Source organism: Neodiprion lecontei, chromosome 2 (assembly GCF_021901455.1).
Source record: "Neodiprion lecontei isolate iyNeoLeco1 chromosome 2, iyNeoLeco1.1, whole genome shotgun sequence".
Lineage (NCBI taxonomy): Eukaryota > Metazoa > Arthropoda > Insecta > Hymenoptera > Diprionidae > Neodiprion > Neodiprion lecontei.
Genome location: NC_060261.1, coordinates 451,969 through 466,954, shown reverse-complemented (window position 1 = coordinate 466,954; position 14,986 = coordinate 451,969). Strand labels below are relative to the sequence as shown.

At 38.4% G+C, this 14,986-nt stretch overlaps 1 protein-coding gene across 5 annotated transcripts in view; it reads left to right on the top strand.

Moving 5' to 3' along the window:
- Positions 1–13,788, top strand: part of LOC107220424 (frequenin-1) — a 28,767-nt gene extending 14,979 nt beyond the window's left edge. For all 5 annotated transcript variants that reach the window (XM_046731071.1, XM_046731073.1, XM_015659017.2 and 2 more), the window contains 3 exons: positions 1,746–1,824; positions 1,982–2,070; positions 4,059–13,788. In XM_046731071.1, coding sequence (XP_046587027.1) covers positions 1,746–1,824; positions 1,982–2,070; positions 4,059–4,238 — 348 coding nt within the window. In that variant the 3' untranslated portion in view covers positions 4,239–13,788. The remainder of the gene's footprint in view (positions 1–1,745; positions 1,825–1,981; positions 2,071–4,058) is intronic.
- Positions 13,789–14,986: the final 1,198 nt, after the last annotated feature.

The following is a 14,986-nucleotide window of genomic DNA, read 5'->3' as shown; positions in this document are numbered from 1 at the left end:
TGTCAGTGTCGAATCGAAAATCGCACCGAATTTGATAAGTTCTAATAGAGACTCGACTACCCAACAGAATTTCACCGTTAAAAAAAGGCCGAGTTACCAATATTATTTCAACCTATAGAAAGAGAGAGATAGATTAAAATGGAAGAAGTTTACAAATGGGTGTTCGGCTCGTATCCGTTACAGATCGTTGTTTCGATCTGCGATCAGTGATGAATAATTAGCTTCTCGGTGATCGTAGTTCAAAACACGTAAATAGAAATTCTCTGCTCGCGGTAATTTTATCTCGATTGGGTCACGTCAGTATTATTTACACCATGCTATGTTATAATTCTGGATATTGAAATGAACCAAATCCGTCTTGATGCGTGAATCGGTGATAAAAAAGCTGTTACATCTGATCCAAGACGGGGCGCAGGTAAAAAACTAAAAATGTCGATTAATAGAAGTACCAGAATACCGAATTTTTATATATGCGTAAAATCTGATTAATGAAATTTGAAAATGTGGCAAGTCCGAGTATGGAAAATTGTAAATAGAGAAAGTCAAAATACATAATGAAAAAATATTGAAGGATCAAAACGTAGAACGGCAAAATCGAGAATTTATATGCGATTCTATATTACCAAGAAGAATTCTGAAGATTCAACAGTTCGGCATTCTACGTTCTGACCTTTCTATTATTTTACTTCTCCATACTTCTACTTGCAATATTTGTATTTTCTACGAATAAAGCATTCGCTTCTTTAAAAATTCGATATTGTGATCCTGCAATTTTTTCATCCTTCCACATCTTTACGCCCGCCCCCAAGACGTAATGAGACTCGCAACGTGCCTGACGGCTACGCTCCACTCACTACTGGCTATTCCGACACTAATTTTAAGTAGTAATCCAGCCAAGTTGCGGAGACTAGACGCGACGATCCGTGAAGTGAGGTATGCGTGTAGATGGTCAGACGAACGCGGCTTTCCCTTCCTAACATTGCTATTGTACTCCATGCCGCCGTCGCTGAAGGTAGTTGGGTGGTAATTTCGAGAATTTTTAATTCACGTGTGTTCGGATTACATAATTTTTTGAGTGATATCAAACAATCCTGTCAAGTTTGAAAATGATTTACCGTTTAGTTACCGAGTTTTTGGATTTAAAAAGTGGAGCTATTTTGTATTGTGTAGACAGAAACTGGGATAAAAACCTTTACTTTCGAATTGGTCGTTTAAATATTGAAGAAGCATGAAATGTATCGGATGGAAGAAAATATTGAGTAAGGCGAAACGTATATTTATATAGGAATATTGTATCAAATTTTTGTCAATTTTGTCCGTCATTTAATAATGAATAACATGATCTAAAAAAAAAAAATCCGACTTTAATTTTGGTTGGGTTGTACGTCTGGCAACGTCGGAAGTATGCACATTGCGCGCGATATTCGAATTGTTTGTTTTCTGCTGTTTAGATATGGCATTGTTAAAACGCTTTATTTTTATTTTTTGCGATTTTCCCGTTAAATCGTAACTGATCTGACATTTTTATTCAAAAAAATAAAGGTTATAGCGAGGTAAAGACCGAAGGTTCGAGCAGGCTGCAACGCAAGCGTATCACGCGGCGTTGCCAGATTCATTTTCCGATTATTTGAGAAATACAGTGCTCACGATTGTCCGTCGGATGGCGCTATTGTCGCTACCGAACCACCTTGAATTTGAATCGTTTGGTAGTTCGAAACATCGCCTCCAACGTTTTTCTGTTACAGGATGGCACCATCGAGTTCGAAGAGTTTATAAGAGCGCTTTCCGTGACGTCTAGAGGAAATCTTGATGAAAAATTACACTGTGAGTTGAAACCTTTACACCTGTAAAGTCATACTACATATTTTATGCCCAATCATTTCCCATCGTCCGTGTACAGTTCTTCTATAACCTTATTCCACTTGCTGTCGTGCACTATTTTCTTGTTTCAACTGGCAAGCAAAAATATTTAAAATTCTAGGGGCATTCCGTCTGTACGACGTCGACAACGACGGGTTCATCACGAGGGACGAAATGTACAACATTGTCGATGCGATATATCAGATGGTGGTAAGTAGACTCACAATTAGTCGCAACACGCTATTCAATACATAGAATACCTATAACTATTTAATTCGACGAGCCAGAAGCGAGTAATCGAACGTTATACTCGAAATAGAAATAGTTTATCTACGAATATGTTATACGTATACCACGTTGCATAATATACGAAAACATCGTTACGCCATTCGACGATCGGCGATGGAAATCATTAACATTTATTTGAAATCGTACGTGGTACTCTTGATTGCATTTAAAGTAGAAAGGCTCGTAGAGCGAAACGTGACGGATGTATTAGCGGCATCTATATTTATATGCCGTGTCCCAGACAAAAGTAGATGCGGTTATACAGCGAGCCGTACCGAATACTATGCTTGAAACACAGGCAGGTTCGATTTTCAATATCCGTCTGGGAATGATAAAATTAGGCATTCTTTAAAGTAGAGTATAATCACTCACCGAGTTTCATAGAGAGATTCCGTCAGATTTCTCGACGCATCGTACCTAACGATGATTGATAGCTATGCGTATAGGTGTTTGTTATGGTATGAACGTGTGGCCGAAATTACGTTTCTCTGCATCACCTTTGTGTTCTGGCGGTGTGACTTAAAAATGACTGTGAATTTAACAAGGTCCGTAATTTTATTGAATTCGAAGACAATACAGTATATTAAGGAGGCAAGGTTTGAGTTACTGTGGTTTGATTATAATTATAGAAATGACGATCCTCCAGCCATCTTCCATTTCAAACTCTTCAATTTGAAAACTGCTGTAATTCACAAGCGACAATTTTCCCATGAGAAATAAAAAACGTTTCAATCAGAGACTTTCACGAAGAATGCATTACAGCTTGTCGATGGCATACTCGAGGGAAACTCATGACAGACATAACAAAATGCACGATATGCATAAATGATATGCATACGCGGGTTAAAAGAGTTCAATGGACTCGGTATCGACTAACAATAAGTTTAAACAACTCCGACCGCGTTTATAAAATAGAGCGTGCAAGTATTAAATTATTGAACAACACTATTTTGCACTTCCCACAGTCTGTGGCTTGAAAATTTAACTACACACGGTACCTATGAATCACTCAACACCTGACACGGGGACGTGGCTTGATGCCATAATATGCCATAATACGCCGATTGCTGTAGTTAAAGGACCATGCTAGTGTAACGGGTCGAAAAATAGCTGGTTTGCGCTATTTTTTTTTCGATGATTCAAATACGCTAATCAGTCTGATTTTTTTATATCAAATCAAAGTCAATTTTTGAACACTTATTTTTATTTTTTTACAGTTTTTGTTTTCAACGGTTTTCTGGAAACTCGATCTTTCAAAACAGTGCATACTCTCAAAGGAGGAGCTTTCAAGCTATCTATCCATTCTTCATCTTACTACGGAACTTTAATTTTTTAATTTATTCGCCGAAATCTTCATATATTTTTCAACGAAAAACTAGGCTAAATTCGAAACCTTTTGTTTAAGCCGCTGCCAAAACTTCACAGCAAGATAGCGGCTTTCACACTGATTGATAATCTTTTTACAAATATTGTTTTATGTAATATTTACAGCCACAATCGCGTGTAGACCATGAGGACTCCTTTTTTTCGAAGTCATTTTCACCTTATAAGATAAATGTTGAAAAATGTATTGTCTATTCTTCGCGAGTGGTTTAATTTGACGTATAAAAAATCGCGAAAATCAGTAGTTACTTCTCGACCCGTTACACTGGCATAGCCCCTTAAGGCGAGGTGTACATTAGCAGACTTTTTACCACCTTGTAGAGGGCAAAGCGAAGGCTGAAATATTTATCTGGCAGTTACTGTAATTGTAAAGTAAATTGTCGGAATAACGAGTAGCGTTTGAGGGTGAGACTGAATCCGTATCCCATAATATTCCTGTGCCGTTATCGTACGCAATTTAAATTGCATCAACTTCATTTGCGTCGAAATTCCGTCGATGAGTGAAGTTCGAATTTTGTTTATTTCAGGGGCAACAACCTCAGGCCGAGGATGAAAATACACCTCAGAAAAGAGTGGACAAGATTTTCGATCAAATGGATAAAAATCACGACGACAAACTGACACTCGAAGAATTCCGAGAAGGAAGCAAAGCCGACCCAAGAATCGTCCAGGCCTTGTCCTTGGGCGGCGAATCCCTAGGCCCTTAGAGGAAGGTGTTCAAGATTTCACAAGCCTGCCGAATCTTCCGAACCTCTACACTTCGGTATTCTCAGGTATTCATTATCAATCGATGGCCCGAGTCAAATAGAAATATTCAACGAGACGATTCCCGTATCTTTGATAACATTTGGCCGTCGTCACTCAGCCCCTCGCGTACACCCAACGAAGTTACAAGTTGGAGAAAAAAGAAAAGACAAGAAGAAGAGTAAGAACAAAATTGGACAGTTATTCGCATCGACGAGAATCGGAGAGTTGACGAATAATTACCGGAGGATTATACCAGCCACCTTGCAACTCTTATGAGGCCAGAGAAGCGAATCGAAGGGATATCGTTCTCTTCGAGTCCTCGTAGATGATTTTTTGTTTATCCTCTCGATCGACGTTCATATTATCGCGATTGTGCATAAATTGATTAACAGTCACGAGTGGCCAACTAACTCCTCGAAACTGCTTGACATCAAAAAACGAAATCCGTTGAAAGACCGCTGGTTTAAGCACCCGATGAATCAACCTCGAACCCAACGTTCAGGATATCACTGTGACCTTTAAGGGATCGATGAACCTCGTGAGGATCGTTGAAGAGGCAGAGAATTTTTCAACACCCACTCCGAAGGTTCGCCTCAGGCTCCACCCAGACTAGAAATCCCATTTTACAAATTAGGCGCAGAGTTCCAAACCTGTAAACAGCAGTGTGTCTGCGATTGAGAGCGGTGACAGCCACAGTCATGACAACGGTCAAACCTTCAACCGCGCCCGTTAACACACGACAAGCGATGTAAGCCCTGTCAGAAACGTCGATGGCAACCAACGTGACGCGATTTTCACGCATTAGTAATAAGCGATGGAAAACTTGTCCTCCGGAGTGTTGGGCAGACGGAGAGAGGATATTGGCCATTAGCTTTTTCGCGATGTCGGAAATCACAGATGAAGATTTAAACGCTGCAACATAGGTGCATAGGGCATGGAGTGATAAATTTTCGTCGGGTAATTGAAAAATCGTTTTTCGATGCGTTTGAGTAGATTTATTTTCATCGCGAGAGGTTCGCCGGTGAAGGGATGATATCGATATCGTATTATGCTGCGTCCATGACTTGGATCACACGCCCACGTACCAGGGAGCTCCCCTTTCGATTGTAGATAACCTCGGGCAGATAAATTTCGAGGGGTTTCTCCGCCCCGGTTTTTCCGTCTTTGACTCTTTGAGCTGACACGGAGCCACGGTTGGCAGTACAGTATTGTTGGGGCGTGGGCTTTTTTCACTCCTAAGTGCACGTTCGTACCCGCTAATGCTCAAGTGCGTTGTGCTTACGCATTTCAGCGTGGTTGGGAGCGTGAATAACGATAAATTGGAAGGAGATCCCGAGTATCGATAAGCTTGCAGTGAGAAAATATTTCATCCGGCAACCTCGATTTGAATGCGGAAACTTTTACCTTTCACTCGTTAGTCAATTCTATTGCAAAAACTGGTGTTACTTCATTATTTATTTCGGTTAAGTCGATATCAAATAAACCATGTATTCATTCACCTACGCGCACGATTCGAAGCTTTCGGAACGGAGTTACGGCCATCAAATACGAAGGTCACAAGCGGGCAGGTTAGGAACTCCTCTTCGAAGAGATCGGTCTTCAAGTATCCTTCTTTCCCGCTTTGTCGACGAACAATGAGGAACTAACCGGTACATCGACAATGAGAAAAGTACGAATTTCTGCAGCAAAGAGCAAACTGGGGGGAGAACAAAGGCAGGTCGGAGCAGGAGAAGAGATGGGACTCCGGAGTATAACCGTCGTTTCGCATATTACACAGGCTATAAAAGATACTTAAAAATGATATAACCTTTTTTCTACCTACGCACGTTGTTCCTAAATTACGGCTTACCTGGCTATTTGAAGAAAGTACAGTATAATTAATGCCGGGAATGCCGGTCGCAAAGAATGTTTAACTGAATGAAACCATTGAGTCTTCAAGTATTCGTCAGAAAAATTGTTTCGCCACGACCTCAAGTTATACCTGTGCCTAATACGTATTGAGTGGGAGACGCGGAGCAAAATTGTTATTTTGAATAAAATTTTCCACTTCCTTTGCGCGTGTGATGAAATTCTTCCACGCAAATTCTTCATTCTTTTTTAATCTCCAGTTCAGAACGAACAAAATGTGGATAAATTCTTGCTATTGAAATACTCTTGAAAATTAAGAAGAAATCAAAAAGAAGAGCCCTCGTATATACTATCATCCAACCTTGCGCCAACTAATGGTCTACAGTAGCCTTACGATAAGCCATGCCTGAGCTAACATCGGCAAAGTCGACGGCGGTATAAAGTATGCTCGAAAGAATACTTTCCCAAATGGTGAAAGTAATTCGAGGGAGAAGCCGGTAACATTCACCTCACCCCTGAACCAGAGTGGCACATCGCAGCCGTGGCACTGCTACGCCATCCAAGTTCCCCTCGGGACTGGAAGTTAAGGCCGAGTTGCCAGTGTTACTCGAATTACTCGAATCAACGGAGTTTGAAGGGGGCGCAGCGCTGTTTAACTTCAACTACGCAGGAAAAGACTTTCGCAGTCTGTACATATCGGTATTCGCTGTCGGATTATGTTCACATAGCCGTCGCTCTGATTGTCACTGGTCAACAGTGGATTTCTTGCTCTTGATATTTTTTAGTGGTCTGTGAAAGAATTGATGTCGACGACTCTAGAAGTATGCGTACTTTTTAGATATTGGCTCTAGTTTTTCATTTTATCAACAATTTCGTACATGACTATTAAAAGCATTTTTTTTTTCTTTCAATACCTAAAGTTTATCAAAAAATACCATCAATAGCTTTAGTTATACTTACTTTATTCGGACAACAGTGAAAAAAATATAGAAAACGTAATACTTTGTTGTTACCCCGATGAAAAAGAGGGTACCCCACGGGTTTAGCCAACAGGGGAGTTATTAGGGTGTTGAATTTTTTCTTCACACGCGCATCAAAATTTCGGTACAGCATCACAAACAGAATATCTCAGTCAAATATGATTTCTTGATTTTGATTTTTTCCATTTTCGATTTAAAAAACTCGCAAAAAAAAAAATTAAAAAACTTTCCAATATTTTTCTCTCGTAAACGGTTTGACTTATAAACTATCTGAATACAGATTCTGATAGAAAATTTCACGCTCCATAAAAAAGTACCGAGATAGAATTTCTCCAACTTTAACCGACGAGTGTCTGAATTTTAACCTCTGAAGCAAGTCTCTAAACGTGTTTTATCAGTATTTGTATATCTACGCAAGTTTGGGATTCCTTGCAGTATGAGACAGAAGACTCGTGAGTAGAAATGTAAGCAAGCACGGTTAGAAAAAACATGTTCTAGCAAGTCGATTAAAATTCTTGGGTTGACTTGACGATTTTTTAGTGTATGGCTAAGTGAAGAAAAAATTAAAAATTACAGCTTAAACGTTGATATGACAGTTTAAACGTAAAATTTACAAAAATGTGTATTGTATTCATTAACAGAAATGTGAAAAATTACACAAATATAAAGTAGACCTGCTGGGACATTACGTCTAATTAAATTTTTCCAACAGTGTATACACATTAGATACATGCAATATGCAAATTGTTATTTGTTAGAAATATCACCCCGCATATATTGGACGAGACAGATTTTCGAATGAATTCCCTCTTGTTCGTATAATAATTTTACCAACTGCTGAGGCGAAAAACAACATTTGGCAAAGAACTCTGACAATTATTGCAATATACCATAAGTAAAATATTCCGTTAGTTTATTGTCGGTAGCAATGGGGCTATGAATTTTTGAGGATTGTTGCCGCAAGGAATCCGGCTGGTCAATTCATCGGTCCGTCAGGCCAACATAGCGTACGGCCTAATCCTGTCGCTTAAAAAAAAACTTTCGAAGACATTAAAAATTGGCCTACCGAGCATCGCGACGTTACCGGGTTAAAGCCTTCAGCGCACCTTTCCCGATCTGCGTGATTTTTCTATATCAAGTCCTGGTTGTTACGATATTTTACCTGTTTGAAATATAACTTTTAACCTAACAATAATAACAATAACAACAACAACAATAATAATAATAATAATAATAGTAATGTCGGTAGCAATAATTGAATTAAAATTGATAAGCTAAGAATAAGAAACAATCTAACGCCACACGCAAGAATCAAGCTGGCACTTCAACTTAATTAAGTATTTGCAAAGTCTACATAATAATATGCTATTGGTACAATTGTTGAATAGTTGCATGTCTAAGACTTACGATGTGTGATTTCATAAATGATAAAATGATCCGGAGTAAAAGTAAAGTGAATGAAAAAAAAGTCTAGTAGTATATAGAAAGTAAGTTTTCACTTTTTCATAGGTACGTAAGATGTTTCGGACAAACCGTCGTGATCAAACCCCCGCCTGCAACACCTTTTTGACGTTAGTTAACATTAGGAGTGGAAAAATTGTTATTCAAGTAGAGAATTGAGCGTAAAATTTATCTGAAAGTAGATTAGTTAGGCTAACGTTGAGCGTAAATTGTTGGTCGGAAGGTGAATTCGATACGAAGTAGTATGTCTCGTTCCTTAGATTGAAATAGAAGTCGTCGGTCAGATCCAGTGGACCTGGATCAATATAACACGTCATTAAGGATTAATATTCAAGATGCAGACTCTACGCGGAACGGTAATTTCTAAACTGGCTTGCCAAATAAATCTAGACAACAATTATTATTTTCCATATTAAGGTATTATTGGATGTATATTACCAACCAAAACTGAGTCTCGGTGAGAATATTGAACACTTTGCGGTGAGATGGAAATCTGGAAAAAATCAACAACCGAGTTGATAAGACAATTCGCTCAGAATAATGATAATTCCAAAAAGTTGTTGATGAATGGTTGCAATAAAAATTTGTCTCGCAAATCTCTAGTGAAATTTTTTATATTTTACATAAAATGATTTCATTGATTTTTCTGAATACCTATGAATTTTTTTGAAATTTTCGAGGATTTTGAATAATTCAACTTGCAACTTATCAACTCGATTATGATCGATTTTGTTGAGATATTTATCTTATCGCAAAGTAATCAATATTCTCACCGAGACTAACTTTTGTTTGAGAATATCCGCCCAATGATACCTTAAAGCTACGACGTGGTTAAAATTGAAAATCTACATCTCGCTATAAGAACGAGGTTGATACTGACAAAGGTTTTGAAGTTGTTTAAATTCACCATATTTCTCTGGACAATTCTCATCAGTCCAATCAATCTATAAATTCATGGCTGGTTAAATTATTGTTGAAACTGCATCTACACTTGTGACTTATAGGCGGTTGATTGACCCTTTTTGATCAGAAAAGAGCTATGAGATGAGAAATCCCCTAGAAATAGCGCACGATATATTCTCTGTGGCAAAAACTTTGGCTGTATTATCGGCGAGTGAATTAAGAGGCATACGAGTACATACAATGGTGACACGTAATTATTACTCCTTACGTAAATATTGTATTACTACTCGTAGCTACCTATATTTATTGTAGATGTGATACTAGCTTATACCTCCTATGAAGAGCTAGTACGATAAGTTGAAACAGGCGGGAAGGAATGACATAACTTGGACTATTTTCTATAAAACTAACTAATATACCGCGTAACAAGATTTATAGCTGCTTAATTCTTGTGGCATAGTGTGGCCGGCTGGTTCTTCGCGGTTAATAAATTAGGGCGAGTTTAATTCGATAGTACTTACTGAATAATTATTGGAAAAAAAAAAATGCCTCAATGCATAATATAGTGTTAAGAACTTTCGTAGAAATTAATTCAATTTTATCGAGTTTTACATTAAGATTATCATGAAGCACTTCTAAATCTTCTAACGTTTATCACACGCGCGGTATTCACTTATATAACAATCACTGATTGTCAGTCTGGCTGTAAAATTTTTGACGGCAAGAAAATTTTTGCTTTTTGTATGCAATTGTCGTCGCATACCATACAAAATGAGCATGGTACGACAGGCCTTTTCTTGAATAGCTCCACCTACATTAATTTACACATATCTCCAAAAACTGCCGCCTCCAAATCCGTGCAAGCCTCCGAGATCTACCGTGTACGTAAAAATAGTCGACGCGTTTTTCAACTTTCTCCAACGGTCGAATATTTCCCGAATTTAAAATTCAGAAGTTTCAATTACCCTGCGAGATTCTAATCGTAGTCCGATTAGTCTCGCACGAATCGATCGCAACTCGCAATCTCAATGGTTAATTTTACGTTTCGGGTAGCAGCAGCAGCAACGGCATCTATGGTAAGCAGTAGTGATTCATTCCTCGGTGATTCTCTAGTAATCAGCTTTTACGTGAGGTCTGACTGTAATTTACGAGACAATTTTGGGAAATACAACACCGCTTTTTCATTGTACTTACGCCGCGTCGCCTATTGGGTATATTTTCACGGAGCGCTATATACGCAGTAGGGGAATGTAATTCATGTCTATTAAACGTAGAAAACAGTTATAAATACTATACTTGTACACCTACTATAGTGATGATAATAATGATAATGATAACGACAACAACAACAACAACAACAACAACAACAACAACAACAACGACAATGATTGTTTTACAAATGAAATTAATTCTTAATCACCGTATTTAATAGCAATAATAGGAATAAATATGTTGATACCGTCAGCACCTCACCGCAGAATGTTAAACGATGTCGAAAAACCGCGTCTGTGACAATAATCCTAATTTTAATAAGACGTATTTAAATACATGTATTTGATGATCACAGTGTTATATTATTGATGATAATGATAACGATAATGATAATTATAATGATAATGATAATAAATAACGATTGACGATTACGCAATAATATAGGAAGTAAATAATTGAGGACATATAGTATATTATGTTGTATGCGTATAACTGATATAAAATATTATACTTACAATTAGTATAAGATGCAATTCATGCGATAGTACGACGTATTCGATAACGAACGAAATTTGACGTGAACGTCTGTGCTTTGCTCGATCCGTTGCTCCTTTTTCAATCGTGGCTTTATGCAAACGCACCTCAGAATCAGACACAATTCCACCCTCGTGATCTTAGAGCGGCTTCTTTCGACGCGTCGTCCCTCGATTCATTGTGTTTATCGAACGGAATAAAGGAATGAATAAACGATTCCGACTAGCATGTCGATAAAGTAAAGCTCGGCCAACCTTTCCGTATATATCCATACGTATGTACGGCGCCGATCTCCCTTATCTTATACTTTTCCTGTTTTTATCCGTCATCGAGTAAGATCCTTTCAGTTTTTTTCACCTCCTTCCTCGCGTCCACGACACGTGTACTGTCTTTTACGTATATACCTATTTTATCACATGTAAACGAGTGAGCGATGGTATCGGACTCGCAGGAACGGCGAAATGGCGGCGCTTCCTAAGAAAAATTCGAGGAACAGCCGCGTGACAGCTCCGGGTGCTTTCAAATGCAAATAAAATGTTACGTAGTTCCTATCAAGAATTTTACGATCCCTTTTTTTCTCATCGTTTTTATCACCGCTCTCCTACTCACTTTCCGCATCTCCAGACCCCCGTGCTTTCGACCTATACTATATATATACCTATCCGCTTTAAAAGGCGATCCAGTGACGCTCTCAAGGAGAAATTTGAGAATTCTCTACTTTCCTGCCGTTACTTGAGTAACGTTTCATGACTAAATTACATTTCGTTGCCGATATTCGTTGGCACGGACATAATTTTTTTTTTCACGCGTGCACACGCATCACGGAACCTTTCACAGGGAAGAATCGATCGATCCGTGTAGATATTTTTCGCAATCTCATTTATGATTCTAAACAATTGTCCGCTATTCAGGAAAGTAGAAGTTGTCGGGAGTTTTCGAAACTCATTTTTTTCTCTTGCAAGGACGACTTCGTTTACTCAACGAGAAATCAATGCAGGCGTGGCGGGTTCTCGATTCGCTACGTGATGTAAATGGAAAGTAGAGTTTCTCCGATGAATTACTCGCCGAAAATGAAATCACTTCGAAAATAAATCGGTTTCCATTTTTCCAATACTCGATATTTATAGCTTAAGGGTCTGCCAAATTTCACCTATACACCGTACCATCGGGATCGGAGTCGTAAAAATATCACAGAATAATCGCTTGCGTGAGATGTTGAACAAAACCGATATTATATCCTTACCCCGCTGAATCTTTATACGTATAAGTATATACATTAATGCAGCGCGCATATATATATATATATATATACATATATATATATATATATATATATATACCGTACTCGTCGGATTTTCAAGACTTGGAAAACTGTCTTGCGAGCCTGATGCCTTATTCTCATACGGAAGCAGCAACGGGAATTATTATTGTATCGTCGAAAACTCGACAGCATTCAAAATATTTGCAACTCGGTTGCATTTCGGATACATTTATCTGTCATCGGTATTGTTGATAATATAAATCCTTACTTATTCAGAAAACCGTCGCCGCCATCACCCTCCGCCACGCCGCGCCCCAATACCGCGGGAATTTAATTGCCTCTAACACGTCGCGCAAACCGCAAACCGCAAAGTGGATTTGGCGGGGCTCGGCGGCGATGGTTAAGCAACTAAAATACTTAAGCGGGGTTTCCAGTTGGCTATGTTAACTCGTTAATAGCTAAGAATGGGATGAGTAAGGTTTCGCAGTTATGCCAAAAATACAAGCGTAATCGCATATGCTTTTGAAAGTGTTATTATACGTAATTCTTACTCTTCGTTGCTGAGCCGTAAGCGGTGTTCGAAATTGTGATGCCCAGTGCTGGTAACACTTGAGAGTGTCACCGAGTTCTCCCGACACACTTCTAGGCTGCGGTTCAAAGCAGAATCGGAGTCGACAAGGACTCGAGTACTTGACATTTTCAATTTTAGGTATGATTCTCACACGTACTTCCACCTTACACATGCTTACGAGATAGGTGGAGCACATTCATAATTATACACTATGCGTACATGACGGTTATAATAATTAACGATCCAGCGTGAAATATTTTGATTTATCGTACTGTGTATTTTTATCTGTATCGAAAGATCGTTGTTGTTGTCGTTGTTGTTTTTATTATTATTCCTAAGTATAACATTAATTTTTCTTTTATCATCATCCTCGTCGTTTTATTAACAACGTTTTGTTTCATGAACTTTCTGTGATAATTATTAACAATCAATATTACAAGAAAAATGAGTGAAACGCAATAAGAAATCATGAAGTAAATTAAATAATAATAATATAATTGGAAAATATAATATAAAAAGAATTTAAGAAAAAAAAAAAAACGGAAACTAAAATACGAAAAGAAAGAAGAGAAAAATTTTGCCGTGTCTTGCTAGAATTAATAATAATTATTATAGTTTGTATCGTAATAAAAGCTGATCTGTTGAATGTTACGCCTTATAATGTATACCTATGTTGACGTTGTCCGTTCTCAAAGAAATTAATAAACGCATAATATATTGTTATTTTGTATGATCGGTAATCTGTTTTTTAAACGATACGATATCGAGATTATATGCCCAATTGAACATTAAATAAATGAAAAAGAACCTTTCTCAAACGTGTCGAGGCTGTTTAAACCTTTTTCAACCTTTCCAGGCTTACACACGGCCGGCACAAACCAATTTATCATGGGATACCATAAAGGTAAGCGCTCAGGTTTGTCTGCATCCTTAATTATAATTAGCAATAGTAAGTGCAATGTACGTGAAAAATGACTATCCGTTTCAAAAGATTGAGCAAAAAATATTGTCGTCGGCTGATAGAAATGTATGGATACACAAAACTTGGTACATTGCTCCCAAACAGATACCGAAGGTCTAAATGTCATTCTCCGCAGTTGAGAATAATTGACAATTCAATTTTCATCATTATCACTCGGGGTCAGAAAAATGCATACTTGTATCGCCGTTGGTGTCTTGCAATCAAGACACTGCTCTCTACTGATGCTGATGCTGTTTGTACCTGACGCCGTTGCAGTTACTTTTATAAAGATGTCTGGAACACTTCCCATCCCCTAAGTCGCTGCCGTTAGAAGCGGGATCCTGTGACGTGGTGGCACCCAGGGCGGCGAGTCGGGCTACGTGTTCCACCTCTGACCGAGTCTGAAAATAGATCAACACTTGCAAACGTGCTCTTAACTTCTGAATAATAGCGGGTATAGATCATTTTCAAATCATTCAAACAAGTAGGCGAGTCGAGAACCAGCCGTTGACATTGTCATTGGTTAAACTAGAGTACTCGTACATCCTGGTTGCGTTTCTCTTATCAGTTTTTATCTACGATTCCGCGAGTCACTCGAACAAAGCAAGTAAACTCAACCACCGGACTATCGCGATTCATTCTGAATAGACAAATTTCAATGTCAATTGGTCCAATAATTTCGGACGGTAAAGTACGTACAGCTTATGCAATCACAGAGTAACCGGAGAGTCAAAGATTTCATCTTGCGTCGGCCAATCATTGTCACCGCTATTCCACGGCTATGGCTAATCTATCACATCGTCGGGATGTTACCTGGCCATTGACCTATATCCTTGCCTAAATTAGAATTGATCAGACACTGAGCAGTTTAAATATTCAAGCGTTCGTTAAGCGAGAAATTATTAATACCCCAGACAAGACTCGATTAAGAATGGAAATAATATTATAGGTATTTCTGGGGCAACTTATACGTAACC